The 16,569-nt window shown below is 47.0% G+C and overlaps 1 protein-coding gene across 1 annotated transcript in view; it reads left to right on the top strand.

Moving 5' to 3' along the window:
- LOC111922003 (uncharacterized) overlaps positions 1-16,569 on the top strand; it is a 47,603-nt gene that overhangs the window by 15,985 nt on the left and 15,049 nt on the right. The window contains exons 12-19 of the mRNA XM_086866391.1: positions 2,727-2,909; positions 4,415-4,462; positions 6,168-6,427; positions 7,505-7,651; positions 9,063-9,142; positions 9,228-9,353; positions 11,206-11,323; positions 14,816-14,994. Coding sequence (XP_086722517.1) covers positions 2,727-2,909; positions 4,415-4,462; positions 6,168-6,427; positions 7,505-7,651; positions 9,063-9,142; positions 9,228-9,353; positions 11,206-11,323; positions 14,816-14,994 — 1,141 coding nt within the window. The remainder of the gene's footprint in view (positions 1-2,726; positions 2,910-4,414; positions 4,463-6,167; positions 6,428-7,504; positions 7,652-9,062; positions 9,143-9,227; positions 9,354-11,205; positions 11,324-14,815; positions 14,995-16,569) is intronic.

The following is a 16,569-nucleotide window of genomic DNA, read 5'->3' as shown; positions in this document are numbered from 1 at the left end:
ATGGAATCGAGGGGCTTTCCCCCCAGAATCCCAGGATTTTTTCCTCTTCAATCCCAGCATTTTTCCCCTAAATCCCAGGATTTTTTTCTCCAAATCCCATTTTTATTACCGGAATTACTCAGATTTTTACCGTAATTCCTGGGATTTTTCCCCAAAAATCCCAAGATTTTTTTGCCTCAAATCCCAGGATTTTTTCCCCTTCAATCCCAGGAATTTTTTCCCCTAAATCCCAGGATTTTTTCTCCAAATTCCATTATTATTACCGTAATTACTCAGATTTTTACCGTAATTCCTTGAATTTTTGCCCCCAAATCCCGGGATTTTTGCCCCAACTCCCAGGATTTTTTCCCCAAAATCCCAGGATTTTTTTTCTCCAAATTCCGTTATTATTACCGTAATACCCCCGATTTTTACCGTAATTACTGGGATTTTTACCGTAATTCCTGGAATTTTTGACCCCAAATCCCGGGACTTTTTCCTCAAATTCCCAGGATTTTTTTCCCTAAATCCCAGGATATTTTCCTCTTAAATCCCCGAATTTTTTCCTCTTCAATCCCAGGATTTTTTCTCCAAATCCCATTATTATTACCGTAATAATCCCGATTTTTACCGTAATTACTCAGATTTTTACCGTAATTCCTTGAATCTTCAACCCCAAATCCCGGGATTTTTGCCCCAAATCCTGGGATTTTTCCCCCTAAATCCCAGGATTTTTTCCTCTTCAATCCCCGGATTTTTTCCTCTTCAATCCCAGGATTTTTTTCTCCAAATTCCATTATTATTACCGTAATACCCCCGATTTTTACCGTAATTACTCAGATTTTTACCGTAATTTCTTGAATTTTCGACCCCGAATCCCAGGATTTTTGCCCCAACTCCTGGGATTTTTGCCCCAAATCCTGGGATTTCCCCCCAATTCCCGTTTTCCCGGCAGCTCCCGCTCCGAGGTTCGCCTGGGCCGCTCGGAGAGCCTGAAGGGCCGGGAGGAGCTGCGGCGCTGCCGGCGCCCCCAAAATCCCGGGATTCCCCCCAAAATCCCGGGATTTCCCCCCAAAATCCCAAGATTTTTTTCCCCAAAATCCCAAGATTTTTTCCTCAAAATCCCAGGATTTTCCCCCCTAAATCCCAGGATTTTTTTCTCCAAATTCCATTATTATTACCGTAATACCCCCGATTTTTACCGTAATTACTCAGATTTTTACCGTAATTCCTTGAATTTTCGGCCCCGAACCCCAGGATTTCGGCCCCAAATCCCAAGATTTTTCCCTCTAAATCCCAGGATTTTTTTCTCCAAATTCCATTATTATTACCGTAATAACCCCAATTTTTACCGTAATTACTCAGATTTTTACCGTAATTCCTGGAATTTTTGACCCCAAATCCCAGGATTTTTTCCTGTTAAATCCCAGAATTTTTTCCCCCTAAATCCCAGGATTTTTTTCCTCCAAATTCCGTTATTATTACCGTAATAATCCCGATTTTTACCGTAATTACTGGGATTTTTACCGTAATTCCTTGAGTTTTTGACCCCAAATCCTGGGATTTTTGCCCCAACTCCCAGGATTTTTTCCCCTTCAATTCCAGGATTTTTTCCCTCTAAATCCCAGGATTCTTTTCTCCAAATTCCATTATTATTACCGTAATTACTCAGATTTTTGCCGTAATTCCTGGAATTTTTGACCCCGAATCCTGGGATTTTTGCCCCGAATCCCGGGATTTTTGCCCCAAAATCCCAGGATTTTTTCCTCTAAATCCCAGGATTTTTTTCTCCAAATCCCATTATTATTACCGTAATACCCCCGATTTTTACCGTAATTACTGGGATTTTTACCGTAATTCCTTGAATCTTTGACCCCGAATCCCAGGATTTTTGCCCCAATTCCCGGGATTTCCCCCCAATTCCCGTTTTTCCGGCAGCTCCCGCTCCGAGGTTCGCCTGGGCCGCTCGGAGAGCCTGAAGGGCCGGGAGGAGCTGCGGCGCTGCCGGCGCCCCCAAAATCCCGGGATTTCCCCCCAAAATCCCAGGATTTTTTTCCCCTAAATCCCAGGACTTTTTTCTCCAAATTCCATTATTGTTACCCTAATACCCCTGATTTTTACCATAATTACTCAGATTTTTACCGTAATTACTCAGGTTTTTACCGTAATTCCTTGAATTTTTGACCCCAAATCCCGGGATTTTTTCCTCAGAATCCCAGGATTTCTCCCCAAAATCCCAGGATTTTTCCCCTAAATCCCAGGATTTTTTTTCTCCAAATTCCATTATTATTACCGTAATACCCCCAATTTTTACCGTAATTACTCAGATTTTTACCGTAATTTCTTGAATTTTCGGCCCCGAATCCCAGGATTTCGGCCCCAAATCCCAAGATTTTTTTCCCCTAAATCCCAGGATTTTTCCCTCTAAATCCCAGGATTTTTTTCTCCAAATTCCATTATTATTACCGTAATAACCCCAATTTTTACCGTAATTACTCAGATTTTTACCGTAATTCCTGGAATTTTTGACCCCAAATCCCAGGATTTTTTCCTGTTAAATCCCAGAATTTTTTCCTCTTCAATCCCAGGATTTTTTTCTCCAAATTCCGTTATTATTACCGTAATGCCCCCGATTTTTACCGTAATTACTGGGATTTTTACCGTAATTCCTGGAATTTTTGCCCCTGAATCCCAGGATTTTTGCCCCAAATCCCGGGATTTCCCCCCAATTCCCGTTTTCCCGGCAGCTCCCGCTCCGAGGTTCGCCTGGGCCGCTCGGAGAGCCTGAAGGGCCGGGAGGAGCTGCGGCGCTGCCGGCGCCCGCTGCCGGTGCCGCGATCCCGCAGCGACGCCGACGTGGACGGCAGCGGCTCCGAGACCCCGCGCCTGCACTCGGCCTCCTCCTCCTCCGCCTCCAGCCTCTCCAACAGGTGGGGATTCCCAAAATTCCCAAAATTCCCAAAATTCCCGGAATTCCGGAGCTTCTATCCCGGATTTTGGCGCGTTTGGGATGGAAATTGGGATTGGGAATTCGGGATTTTTTGGGAAAAAAATTCAGCTCAAGGTTGAGGCCTTGAGTCTCTGCCTCTCCAACAGCTGGGGATTCCAGGAATTCCCGGAATTCCCAAAATTCCCGGAATTCCGGAGCTTCCAGCCCAGATTTTGGCGCGTTTGGGATGGAAATCATGGAAATTGGGATTGGAAATTTGGGGTTTTTTGGGGTTTTTTGGGAAAAAATTCAGCTCAAGGTTGAGGTGTTCAGCCTTTGGCCTCTCCAACAGGTGGGGATTCCTGGAATTCCCGGAATTCCCAAAATTCCTGGAATTCCGGAGCTTCCAGCCCGGATTTTGGCGCGTTTGGGACAGAAATCATGGAAATTGGGATGGGAAAATTGGGATTTTTTGGGAATGGGATGTGGGTCAGGGTTGAGGTCTCGAGTCTTTGGCCTCTCCAACAGGTGGGGATTCCCGGAATTCCCAAAATTCCCAAAATTCCAGGAATTCCGGAGCTTCCATCCCGGATTTTGGCGCGTTTGGGACGGAAATCCCGGGAGATTTGGATTGGAAATTTGGGAATTTGGGGTTTTTTGGGAAAAGATTCGGCTCAAGGTTGAGGTGTCGAGCCTTTGGCCTCTCCAAGAGGTGGGAATTCCCAGAATTCCCAGAATTCCCGGAATTCCAGAGCTTCTATCCCGGATTTTGGCGCGTTTGGGACAGAAATCATGGAAATTGGGATTGGAAAATTGGGATTTTTTGGGGTTTTTTGGGAAAAAATTCAGCTCAAGGTTGAGGTGTTGAGCCTTTGGCCTCTCCAACAGGTGGGGATTCCCAAAATTCCCGGAATTCCCGGAATTCTGGACCTTCCAACCCGGATTTTGGCGCATTTGGGACGGAAATCTGGGAAATTTGGATTGGAAATTTGGGATTTTTTGGGAAAAAAATTCGGCTCAAGGTTGAGGCCTTGAGTCTCTGCCTCTCCAAGAAGTGGGAATTCCCAAAATTCCCAAAATTCTCAGAATTCCCGGAATTCCAGAGCTTCTATCCCGAATTTTGGCACGTTTGGGATGGAAATCCGGGAGATTTGGATTGGAAATTTGGGAATTTGGGGTTTTTTGGGAAGGGTTGGAGCCTCTGCCGTCTCTGACAGGTGGAAATTCCCAAAATTCCCAAAATTCCCAAAATTCCCGAGCCCCCATCCCCAATTTTGGCTTGACAGCCGGTTCAGGACGGAAATCCGGGATAAGGAGGGAAAATTGGATTAAATCCCCCCAAAAAATCGGGATTTTCCGGGGTTTTTTGGGATTTCAGAGCTCCCAAATTCCCACAGAAACCCCAAAAAACCGGGAAAAACCTCGGGAAAACCCCGGGATTCGGGCTGGGAAGGGAGAATTTGGGAAAATTTGGGATTTTGGGCTGACTTTTCCGTCTTTTCCCAGATCCCTGGAGAATCCAACCCCTCCCTACACACCAAAGATGGGGCGCAGGTGAGCGGAATTCCCGATTTTCCAGCGGATTTTTCCCGGCTTTTCCCATTTTTTTTCCTCATTTTTCCTCTTTTTTTTTTCCCAATTTTTCCCCAGTTTTTTTCCGATTTTTCCCCATATTTTCCCTTTTTTTTTCCCAATTTTTTTTCCCGTTTCTTCCCCATTTTCTCCCAATTTTCCTCCCAATTTTTCCCCATTTTTTTCTCTCAATTTCCCCAATTTTTCCCCAATTTTTTCCCCAATTTTCCCTTTTTTCCCCCCAATTTTTCCCCAATTTTTCCCCCTTTTTTCTCCCAATTTTCCCCCAATTTTTCCCCAATTCTTTCCCAGATTTTCCCCACAATTTTTTCCCAGATTTTCCCCAATTTTTTCCCCAATTTTTTCCCAATTTTTTCCCCATTTTTCCCTTTTTTCCCCCCAATTTTTCCCCAATTTTTCCCCTTTTTTCTCCCAATTTTCCCCCTAATTTTCCCAATTTTTCTCCTGATTTTTCCCCCTTTTTCCCTCAATTTTCCCTTCCCCCCCAATTTTCCCTTAATTTTTCCCCAATTTTTTCCCAGATTTTCCCCAATTTTTTTCCCAATTTTTTCCCACTTTTTTCCCCCAATTTTCCCTTTTTCCCCCCAATTTTTTCTCAATTTCTCCCCTTTTTTACCCCAATTTTTCCCCAATTTTTTCCCTTTTTTCCCCCAATTTTTCTCCAATTTTTTCCCTTTTTTCCCCCAATTTTCCCAATTTTTCCCCAATTTTCCCCCCACTTTTCCCCCCAATTTTTCCCCTCTTTTCCCCCCAATTTTCCCAATTTTCCCCCCAATTTTTCCCCAATTTCCCCCCAATTTTCCCCCAAATTTTCCCAATTTTTTCCCTTTTTTCCCCCAATTTTTCCCCAATTTTTTCCCTTTTTTCCCCCAATTTTTCCCCAATTTTTTCCCTTTTTTTCCCCAATTTTCCCCAATTTTTTCCCCAATTTTTTTCCCCAATTTTTCCCCTTTTCCCTCAATTTTCCCCCCAATTTTCCCAATTTTTCCCCAATTTTTTCCCTTTTTTCCCTCAATTTTCCCAATTTTTCCCCAATTTCTCCCCGATTTTCCCCCACTTTTCCCCCCAATTTTCCCAATTTTCCCCCCAATTTTCCCCCCAATTTTCCCCCCAATTTTCCCAATTTTCCCCCCAATTTTCCCAATTTTCCCCCCAATTTTCCCCCCAATTTCCCCAATTTCCCCCCAATTTTTCCCCAATTTCTCCCCAATTTTCCCCCCACTTTTCCCCCCAATTTTCCCAATTTTTTCCCCATTTTTCTCCCAATTTCCCCAATTTCCCCCCAATTTTCCCCCCAATTTTCCCAATTTTTCCCCAATTTTTTTCCACTTTTTCCCCCAATTTTCCCCCCACTTTTCCCCCCAATTTTTCCAATTTTCCCCCCAATTTTCCCCCCAATTTTTCCCCACTTTTCCCCCCAATTTTCCCAATTTTCCCCCCAATTTTCCCAATTTTTCCCCAATTTTTCCCCAATTTCCCCCCAATTTTCCCCCCAATTTTCCCAATTTCCCCCAAATTTTCCCCCCAATTTTCCCACTTTTCCCCCCAATTTTCCCCATTTTTCCCCCCACTTTTCCCCCCAATTTTCCCCCCAATTTTCCCCCCACTTTTCCCCCCAATTTTCCCAATTTCCCCCCAATTTTTCCCGCCATTCCCGTTTTTCCAGGAGCCTGGATTCCCCCAGCCCGGCCGATCCCTTCCTCCCTCAGCTCCCGGAGCACGAGCAGGGCCCCGATCCCGAGCCGGGTCCCCAATCCCAAAACCATTCCCAGGACAATTCCCAGCCCCCCTGGGGCCGCAATTCCCGCAATTCCCGGAATTCCCGGAATTCCCAGCACAATTCCCAGAGCTGGCAGCACTCGGTGAGCCCGGAGCTCGTGGCCAACCTCTCCCAGCGGGAGCTGGATCGGCAGGAGGTCATCAACGGTACGGGAAAATCCGGGAAAAACGGGAAAAACGGGAAAATCCCGGGAAAAACACGGGAAAAACGGGAAAATCCCGGGAAAAACGGGAAAAACGGGAAAATCCCGGGAAAAACGGGAAAATCCCGGGAAAAACGGGAAAATCCCGGGAAAAACACGGGAAAAACGGGAAAATCCCGGGAAAAACGGGAAAATCCCGGGAAAAACGGGAAAATCCCGGGAAAAACGGGAAAATCCCGGAATTCCCGGAATTCCGGGGACTGGGGGGAGGCTGGGATTGGGGGGGGCTCATTCCTGGGATTGGGGGAGGCTCATTCCGGGTTTTTCCTGGGATTTGGGGTCTCATTCCCAGGATTTGGGGTCTCATTCTGGGATTTGGGGGCTCATTCCCGGGTTTTTCCCAGGATTTGGGGGCTCATTCCTGGGATTTGGAGGCTTATTCCTGGACTTGGGGGCTCATTCCTGGTTTTTCCCAGGATTTGGGGTCTCATTCCCAGATTTTGGGGCTCATTCCCATTTTTTCCCAGAATTTGGGGTCTTTTTCCTGGTTTTTCCCAGGATTTGGGGTCTCATTCCTGGATTTGGGGTCTCATTCCCAGGATTCGGGGTCTCATTCCGGGTTTTTCCTGGGATTTGGCTCTGGATGTTCTGTTCCCAATGATGTCCCCAATGTCCCTGAGGTGTCCCCAAGGTGTCTCTGATGTCCCCAATGATGTCCCCAATGTCCCCAGAGCTGATGGTGACGGAGCTGTCCCACCTGCGGCTGCTGCGGGCTCTGGATGTTCTGTCCCCAGTGATGTCCCCATGATGTCCCCGTGTCCCCGAGGTGTCCCCGTGTCCCTGAGGGTGTCCCCAATGATGTCCCCGTGTCCCCAAGGTGTCTCTGATGTCCCCAATGCTGTCCCCAATGTCCCCAGAGCTGATGGTGACGGAGCTGTCCCACCTGCGGCTGCTGCGGGCTCTGGATGTTCTGTTCCCAGTGATGTCCCCGTGATGTCCCCGTGTCCCCGAGGTGTCCCCATGTCCCCGAGGTGTCCCCATGTCCCTGAGGTGTCCCCAATGTCCCCATTGGTGTCCCCAGAGCTGATGGTGACGGAGCTGTCCCACCTGCGGCTGCTGCGGGCTCTGGATGTTCTGTTCTATCAGCGCCTGCGGCGGGAGCAGCTGCTGAGCCCCCACGAGCTGGGGCTGCTCTTCCCCAACCTGCCCGACCTCATCGCCGTGCACAGTGAGAATCCCAAATCCCAAAATTCCCAAAATCCTGAATCCTGAAATTCCCCAAATTCCCCAAATCCCCGAGTTCCCGACCCCGCCGGTTCCCGAAATCCCGCTGGGATCCCCAACCTGCCCGACCTCATCGCCGTGCACAGTGAGAATCCCGGGATCCCTGAATTCCCAAATTCCTGAATTCCCAAAATCCTGAATTCCTGAATTCCCAAAATTCCCAAATTCCTGAATCCTGAAATTCCCCAAATTCCCAAATCCCCGAGTTCCCGACCCCGCCGGTTCCCAAAATCCCTCTGGGATCCCCAACCTGCCCGACCTCATCGCCGTGCACAGTGAGAATCCTGGAATTCCCAAAATTCCCAAAATCCTGAATCCCAAATCCCTGAAATCCCGAAATTCCCAAATTCCTGAATCCCAAATTCCCCAAATCCCCGAGTTCCCGACCCCGCCGGTTCCCAAAATCCCTCTGGGATCCCCAACCTGCCCGACCTCATCGCCGTGCACAGTGAGAATCCCTGAATCCCTGAATTCCCAAATTCCTGAATCCTTGAAATCCCAAATTCCCTGAATCCCAAATTCCCTGAATCCCAAAATCCCGAAATTCCCAAAATCCTGAGTTCCCAAATTCCTGAATCCCTGAAATCCCAAATTCCTGAAATCCCAAAATTCCCAAATCCCTGAATCCCAAATTCCCAAAATCTTGAATCCCTGAAATCCCAAATTCCATGAAATCCCCAAATTCCCAAATCCCTAAAATCCCAAACCCCCGAATCCCCGAAATTCCCAAAATCCCAATTTTTCCCCCACTCTTTTCCCCAAATTTCCCTCAAATTTTCCCCAAATTTCTCCCAAATTTCCCCCAAAAGTTCCCAAAAAATTCCCCCAAAATTCCCCCAAAATTCCCCAAATTTCCCCCCAAAATTCCCCAAATTTCCCCCAAATTTTCCCTCAAATTCCCCCCAAAAATTCCCCATATTTCCCCCAAATTCTCCCCAAATTTCCCCCAAATTTTCCCAAATTTCCCCCTTTTTTTCCCTCAAATTTCCCCCAAATTCTCCCCAAGTTCTCCCCAAATTTTCCCCAAATTTTCTCAAATTTCTCCCAAATTTTCCCCAAATTTCTCCCAAATTTCCCCCAAATTTCTCCCAAATTTCCCCAAAAAATTCCCCAAATTTCCCCAAAAATTCCCCAAATTTCCCCCAAATTTTCCCAAATTTCCCCCTCTTTTTCCCTCAAATTTCCCCCAAAAAATCCCCAAAAATTCCCCAAAAATTCCCCAAATTTTCCCCAAAAATTCCCAAAAAATTCCCAAAAATCCCCCAAACTTCCCCCAAATTTTCCCTCAAATTCCCCCCAAAAATCCCCCAAATTCCCCCCAAAAATCCCCCAAAATTTTCCCAAATTCCCCGCAGCTTCCCTCTGGGAATCCCTTAAAAAACTCCGCGACCGGGGTCCCATCATCCAGGAAATCGGCGACGCGATGCTGGCCCGGGTACGGCAAACCCCAAACCCCGATTCCCGCCGGGAATTCCGGGAATTCCGGGAATTCCCGACGGATTTCCCCCGGGAATTCCCAGTTTGAGGGAGATTCCAAGGAGGAATTCCAGAGGGTGGCGGCCGCTTTCTGCTCCTCCCAATCCGTGGCGCTGGAGCTGATCCGAACCAAGCAGCGCAAGGAGAGCCGATTCCAGCTTTTCATCCAGGTCTGCCACCCCATTCCCGGCCAGAATTCCCGGGATTTTCATCCTTTTCCCCATTTTTTTCTGGTTCTGGGTTTTATTCCCCATTTTTCCCCTTTTTTTTCCCCTTTTTTTTCCCCTTTTTTTTCCTTTTTTTCCCATTTTTCCCCCTTTTTTTCCCATTTTTCCCCCCTTTTTTCCCTTTTTTTTCCTTTTTTTCCCATTTTTTTCCCCCTTTTCCCATTTTTCCCCCTTTTTTTCCCATTTTTCCCCCTTTTTTTCCCATTTTTCCCCCTTTTTTTCCCATTTTTCCCCCTTTCTTTCCCATTTTTCCCCATTTTCTCCCTTTTCCTTCATTTTTCCCTTTTTTCCCCCTTTTTTCCCCATTTTTCCCCCCTTTTTTTCCCATTTTTTCCCTTTTTTTCCCATTTTTCCCCCTTTTCCCATTTTTCCCCCTTTTTTTCCCATTTTTCCCCCTTTTTTCCCATTTTTTCCCCCTTTCTTTCCCATTTTTCCCCATTTTTTCCCCCTTTTTTCCCCCTTTTTTCCCCCTTTTTTCCCCATTTTTCCCCCCTTTTTTTCCCATTTTTTCCCTTTTTTTCCCATTTTTTCCCTTTTTTTCCCATTTTTTCCCCCTTTCCCATTTTTCCCCATTTTCTCCCTTTTTCCCCAATTTTCCCTTTTTTCTCCCTTTTTTCCCCCTTTTATCCTCCTTTTTTCCTTAATTTTTTCCCCTTTTTTTCCCCCTTTTCTCCCCTTTTTTCCCATTTTTTCCCATTTTTCCCCATTTTCTCCCTTTTTCCCTATTTTTCCCATTTTCCCCCCCTTTTTTTCCCCTTTTTTCCCCCTCTTTTCCCCCTTTTTTTCCCATTTTTTCCCATTTTTTTTCCCATTTTTCCCCATTTTTCCTTTTCCCCATTTTTTCCCCCCAATTTTTCCCTCTTCTTTTCCCCATTTTTGGGAATCCTCGGGGTCTGGAATTTCGGGATCCTGGGAACAAGTTGGGGTCGGGAATTTGGGAATTATTTGGGAGGTGGGGGATTGGTGGGATTGGGAATTTGGGGATTGGTGGGATTGGGAATTCTGGGAATTTGGGAATTTGGGAATTTGGGAATTGGGAATTGTGGGAATTTGGGAGTTGTTGGAATTGGGAATTGGGGAATTGTGGGAATTTGGGATTTGGGAATTGTTGGAATTGGGAATTGGGAAATTGGGAATTGGGAAATTGGGAGTTGTTGGAATTGGGGATTTGGGAATTGTGGGAATTTGGGATTTGGGGAATTTGGGAATTGTTTGATTAGGGAATTTGGGAATTGGGGATTTGGGAATTGTTGGAATTGGGAATTGGGGAATTGGGAATTTGGAGGAATTGGGGATTTGGGAATTGGGAATTGTTGGAATTTGGGAATTTGGGAATTGTTGGAATTTGGGAATTTGGGAATTGTTGGAATTGGGATTTTGGGAATTGTTGGATTGGGGATTTTGGGAATTGGGAATTTGGGGATTTGGGAATTTTTGGGATTTGCAGGAGGCCGAGAGCCACCCGCAGTGCCGGCGGGGATTTGGGAATGGGGAAATTGGGGAAATTGGGAATTGTTGGATTTGGGAATTTGGGAATTTGGGGATTTGGGGATTTGGGATTTTGGGAATTGTTTGATTTGGGGATTTGGGAATTTTTGGGATTTTCAGGAGGCCGAGAGCCACCCGCAGTGCCGGCGGGGATTTGGGGATGGGGAAATTGGGGAATTTGGGAATTGTTGGAATTGGGGATTTGGGAATTGTGGGAATTTGGGAAATGGGAATTGTTGGAATTTGGGAATTGTTGGATTTTGGGAATTGTTTGATTTGGGGATTTGGGAATTTTTGGGATTTTCAGGAGGCCGAGAGCCACCCGCAGTGCCGGCGGCTGCAGCTGAAGGATTTGTTGGTGGCGGAGACGCAGCGGCTCAGCAAATACCCGCTGCTGCTGGAGAGCCTGATCCGCCTCAGCCTCGGTGAGAGATCCTGGGATCTGTTCTGGGATCTATTCCTGTCCCTGGGATCCACCCCTGGAATCTGTTCCTGTCTCTGGGATCCACCCCTGGATCCATCCTGTCCCCGGGTTCCTGCCCCTGGCTCAGCAAATCCCCGCTGCTGCTGGAGAGCCTGATCCGACTGAACCTCGGTGAGAGATCCTGGGATCTGTTCTGGGATCCATCCCTGGGATCCATCCTGTCCCTGGGATCCACCCCTGGATCCATCCTGTCCCCGGGTTCCTGCCCCCCCGGCTCAGCAAATCCCTGCTGCTGCTGGAGAGCCTGATCCGCCTCAGCCTCGGTGAGAGATCCTGGATCCACTCTGGGATCCATCCCTGGGATCCATCCTGTCCCTGGGATCCATCCTGTCCCTGGGATCCCTCCCTGGATCCCTCCCTGGGATCCATCCCCGGGTTCCTGCCCCCGGCTCAGCAAATCCCCGCTGCTGCTGGAGAGCCTGATCCGCCTCAGCCTCGGTGAGAGATCCTGGGATCTGTTCTGGGATCTGTTCCTGTCCCTGGGATCCGTTCCTGTCCCTGGGATCCCTCCTGTCCCTGGGATCTGTTCTGGGATCCCTCCCTGGGATCCCTTCCCCAGATTCCTGCTGTCCCAGCGGGTTCCCCGGAGCGGGAGAAGCTGCTCCAGCCACCCCATGCTCCCATTGATTTCCCCCGTAATTCCCCCATATTTCCCCATTTATTTCCCCTGAATTTCCCCTGAATTTCCCCATTTTTTCCCCTGAATTTCCCCATTTTTTCCCCATTTATTTCCCCTGATTTTCCCCTGAATTTCCCCATTTTTTCCCCTGAATTTCCCCATTTTTTCCCCATTTATTTCCCCTGATTTTCCCCCGATTTTCCCCATTTTTTCCCCATTTTTTCCCCATAATTCCCCCATTTTTTCCCCATTTTTTCCCCTGATTTTCCCCTGAATTTCCCCTGAATTTCCCCTAATTTTCCCCATTTTTTTCCCTGAATTTCCCCTGATTTTCCCCATTTTTTCCTCATTTTTTCCCCTGATTTTCCCCTGATTTTCCCCATTTTTCCCCTGATTTTCCCCTGATTTTCCCCATTTTTCCCCTGATTTTCCCCTGATTTTCCCCATTTTTTCCCCTGATTTTCCCCATTTTTTCCCCATTTTTTCCCCATTTTTTCCCCATTTTTTCCCCTGATTTTCCCCATTTTTTCCCCTGATTTTCCCCATTTTTTCCCCATTTTTTCCCCATTTTTTCCCCATTTTTTCCCCTGATTTTCCCCATTTTTTCCCCATAATTCCCCCATTTTTTCCCTGAATTTCCCCTGATTTTCCCCATTTTTTCCCCTGATTTTCCCCATTTATTTCCCCTGATTTTCCCCTGATTTTCCCCATTTTTTCCCCTGATTTTCCCCTGAATTTCCCCTGAATTTCCCCTGATTTTCCCCATTTTTTTCCCCATTTTTCCCCCTGATTTTCCCCATTTTTTCCCCATTTATTTCCCCATTTTTTCCCCATAATTTCCCCATTTTTTCCCCTGAATTTCCCCATTTTTTCCCCATTTTTTCCCCATTTATTTCCCCTGATTTTCCCCTGATTTCCCCCATTTTTTCCCCTGAATTTCCCCATTTTTTCCCCATTTATTTCCCCTGATTTTCCCCTGAATTTCCCCATTTTTTCCCCTGAATTTCCCCATTTTTTCCCCATTTTTTCCCCATTTTTTCCCCATTTTTTCCCTGAATTTCCCCTGATTTTCCCCCAATTTTCCCCATTTTTTTCCCAATATTTCCCCTGATTTTCCCATTTTTTCCCCTGATTTTCCCCATTGATTTTCCCCATTTTTTCCCTGAATTTCCCCTGATTTTCCCCATTTTTTCCCCTGAATTTCCCCATTTATTTTCCCTGATTTCCCCCATTTTTTCCCCATAATTCCCCCATTTTTCCCCATTATTTCCCCCCTGGATTCCCCCTGGATTTCCCCATGGACTCCCCTCTCTCCCCCGCGGGTTCCCCGGAGCGGGAGAAGCTGTTCCAGCCACCCCATGGTCCCATTGATTTCCCCCATAATTCCCCCATATTTCCCCATTTATTTCCCCTGATTTTCCCCTGATTTTCCCCATTTTTTTCCCTGATTTTCCCCATTTTTTCCCCTGATTTTCCCCATTTTTTCCCCATTTTTCCCCCATTTTTTCCCCTGATTTTCCCCATTTTTTCCCCATAATTCCCCCATTTTTTCCCTGAATTTCCCCTGATTTTCCCCTGAATTTCCCCTGATTTTCCCCATTTTTCCCCCATTTTTTCCCCTGATTTTCCCCATTTTTTCCCCATAATTTCCCCATTTTTTCCCCATAATTTCCCCATTTATTTCCCCTGATTTTCCCCATTTTTTCCCCATTTTTCCCCCATTTTTTCCCCATTATTTCCCCATTTTTCCCCCATTTTTCCCCCATTTTTTCCCCATTATTTCCCCATTTTTTCCCCATTATTTCCCATTTTTCCCCATTATTTCCCCATTATTTCCCCATTATTTCCCCCCTGGATTCCCCCTGGATTTCCCCATGGACTCCCCTCTCTCCGCAGCGGGCTCCCCGGAGCGGGAGAAGCTGTTCCAGCCATCCCATATTCCCATTGATTTCCCCCATAATTCCCCCATATTTCCCCATTTATTTCCCCTGAATGTCCCCTGATTTTCCCCATTTTTTCCCCATTTTTTCCCCATTTTTTCCCCATAATTCCCCCATTTTTTCCCCTGAATTTCCCCATTTTTTCCCCATTTTTTCCCTGAATTTCCCCTGATTTTCCCCATTTTTTCCCCTGATTTTCCCCATTTTTTCCCCTGAATTTCCCCTGAATTTCCCCTGATTTTCCCCATTTTTTTCCCCATTTTTTCCCCTGATTTTCCCCATTTTTTCCCCATTTATTTCCCCTGATTTTCCCCATTTTTCCCCATTTTTTCCCCATTTTTTCCCCATTTTTTCCCCATTTTTTCCCCCTGATTTTCCCCATTTTTTCCCCATTATTTCCCCCCTGGATTCCCCCTGGATTTCCCCATGGACTCCCCTCTCTCCGCAGCGGGTTCCCCGGAGCGGGAGAAGCTGTTCCAGCCACCCCATGGTCCCATTGATTTCCCCCATAATTCCCCCATATTTCCCCATTTATTTCCCCTGATTTTCCCCTGATTTTCCCCATTTTTTTCCCTGATTTTCCCCATTTTTTCCCCTGATTTTCCCCATTTTTTCCCCATTTTTCCCCCATTTTTTCCCCTGAATTTCCCCTGATTTTCCCCATTTTTTCCCCATTTATTTCCCCTGATTTTCCCCTGATTTTCCCCATTTATTTTCCCTGATTTTCCCCATTTTTTCCCCATTTTTTCCCCATTTTTTCCCCATTTTTCCCCCATTTTTTCCCCATTTTTCCCCCATTATTTCCCCATTTTTTCCCCATTATTTCCCCCTGGATTCCCCCTGTATTTCCCCATGGACTCCCCTCTCTCCGCAGCGGGTTCCCCGGAGCGGGAGAAGCTGCTCCGTGCCCGCGAGCAGAGCCGTGCCGTGCTGCGCTTCGTCAACGAAGCCGTTCGCGGCGCCGAGAATCGCCGGCGGCTCCGGGAGCACCAGCGGCGCCTGGACAGCTCCGCCCTGGAGCGCAGCCCCAACCCCCTGGCGGCGCAGTTCCGGGTATTCCCAGTTTTCCGTGGAAAAAACGCTCGGGAATGCCCCCCTGGATGTGGGAGTCGTGGGGTTTGCTGTGGAAAAATGCGGTTTTCTGGGAAAAAATCCCGTTTTTCCATGGAAATCGCACATTTTTCCATGGGAATCTCCCATTTTTCCATGAAAATCACCCAATTTTTCATGAAAATCTCCCATTTTTCCATGAAAAATCCACATTTTTCCGTGGGAATCACACGGTTTTCCATGGAAAAATGCGGTTTTCTGGGAAAAAATCCCGTTTTTCCATGGAAATCGCACGGTTTTCCAGGAAAAATCCCATTTTTCTATGGGAATGACCCGTTTTTCCATGGGAATGACCCATTTTTCCATGAAAATCACCCATTTTTCCATGAGGATCTCCCACGGTTTTCCATGAAAAATCCCATTTTTCCATGAAAATCCCGCATTTTTCCATGGGAATCTCCCATTTTCCCATGGAAATCTCCCATTTTTCCATGGAAATCTCCCATTTTTCCATGAAAACCACCCATTTTTCCATGGATTTTGGGCTGTTTCCCATGGAAGTTGGGCTGTTTTGTTTTCCCTGGATTTTGGGGTGTTTTCCCTGGAATTCCGGCTGTTTCCCCTGGATTTTGGGGTGTTTTCCCTGGATTTTGGGTGTTTTCCCTGGATTTTGGGTGTTTCCCCTGGAATTCCAGGTGTTTCCCCTGGAATTCCGGGTGTTTCCCCTGGAATTCCGGGTGTTTCCCCTGGATTTTGGGGTGTTTTCCCTGGATTTGGGGTGTTTCCCCTGGAACTCCGGGTGTTTTCCCTGGATTTTGGGGTGTTTCCCATGGAATTCTGGGTGTTTTCCCTGGATTTTGGGGTGTTTTCCCCAGAATTCCGGGTGTTTCCCCTGGAATTCCGGGTGTTTTCCCTGAATTCCGGGTGTTTCCCCTGGAATTCCGGGTGTTTTCCCTGGATTTTGGGTGTTTTCCCCGGAATTCCGGGTGTTTTCCCTGGATTTTGGGGTGTTTCCCCTGGAATTCCGGGTGTTTTCCCTGGATTTTGGGGTGTTTTTCCCGGAATTCCGGGTGTTTCCCCTGGAATTCCGGGTGTTTCCCCTGGATTTTGGGTGTTTCCCCTGGATTTTGGGGTGTTTTTCCCGGAATTCCGGGTGTTTCCCCTGGATTTTGGGTGTTTCCCCTGGATTTTGGGGTGTTTTCCCTGGATTTTGGGTGTTTCCCATGGAATTCCGGCTGTTTCCCCTGGATTTTGGGGTGTTTTTCCCAGAATTCCGGGTGTTTTCCCTGGATTTTGGGGTGTTTCCCCTGGATTTTGGGGTGTTTTCCCTGGATTTTGGATGTTTCCCCTGGATTTTGGGGTGTTTTCCCTGGATTTTGGGTGTTTCCCCTGGAATTCCGGGTGTTTTCCCTGGATTTTGGGGTGTTTCCCCTGGATTTTGGGGTGTTTCCCCTGGATTTTGGGGTGTTTTCCCTGGATTTTGGGTGTTTCCCATGGAATTCCGGCTGTTTCCCCTGGATTTTGGGGTGTTTTCCCTGGATTTTGGGTGTTTCCCATGGAATTCCGGCTGTTTCTCCT

The sequence above is a fragment of the Cyanistes caeruleus genome, chromosome 30, assembly GCF_971803275.1.
Source record: "Cyanistes caeruleus chromosome 30, bCyaCae1.hap1.1, whole genome shotgun sequence".
Classification (NCBI taxonomy): domain Eukaryota; kingdom Metazoa; phylum Chordata; class Aves; order Passeriformes; family Paridae; genus Cyanistes; species Cyanistes caeruleus.
Note: the sequence above shows the minus strand (reverse complement) of the source record. Positions and strands in the feature narration are given on the sequence as shown.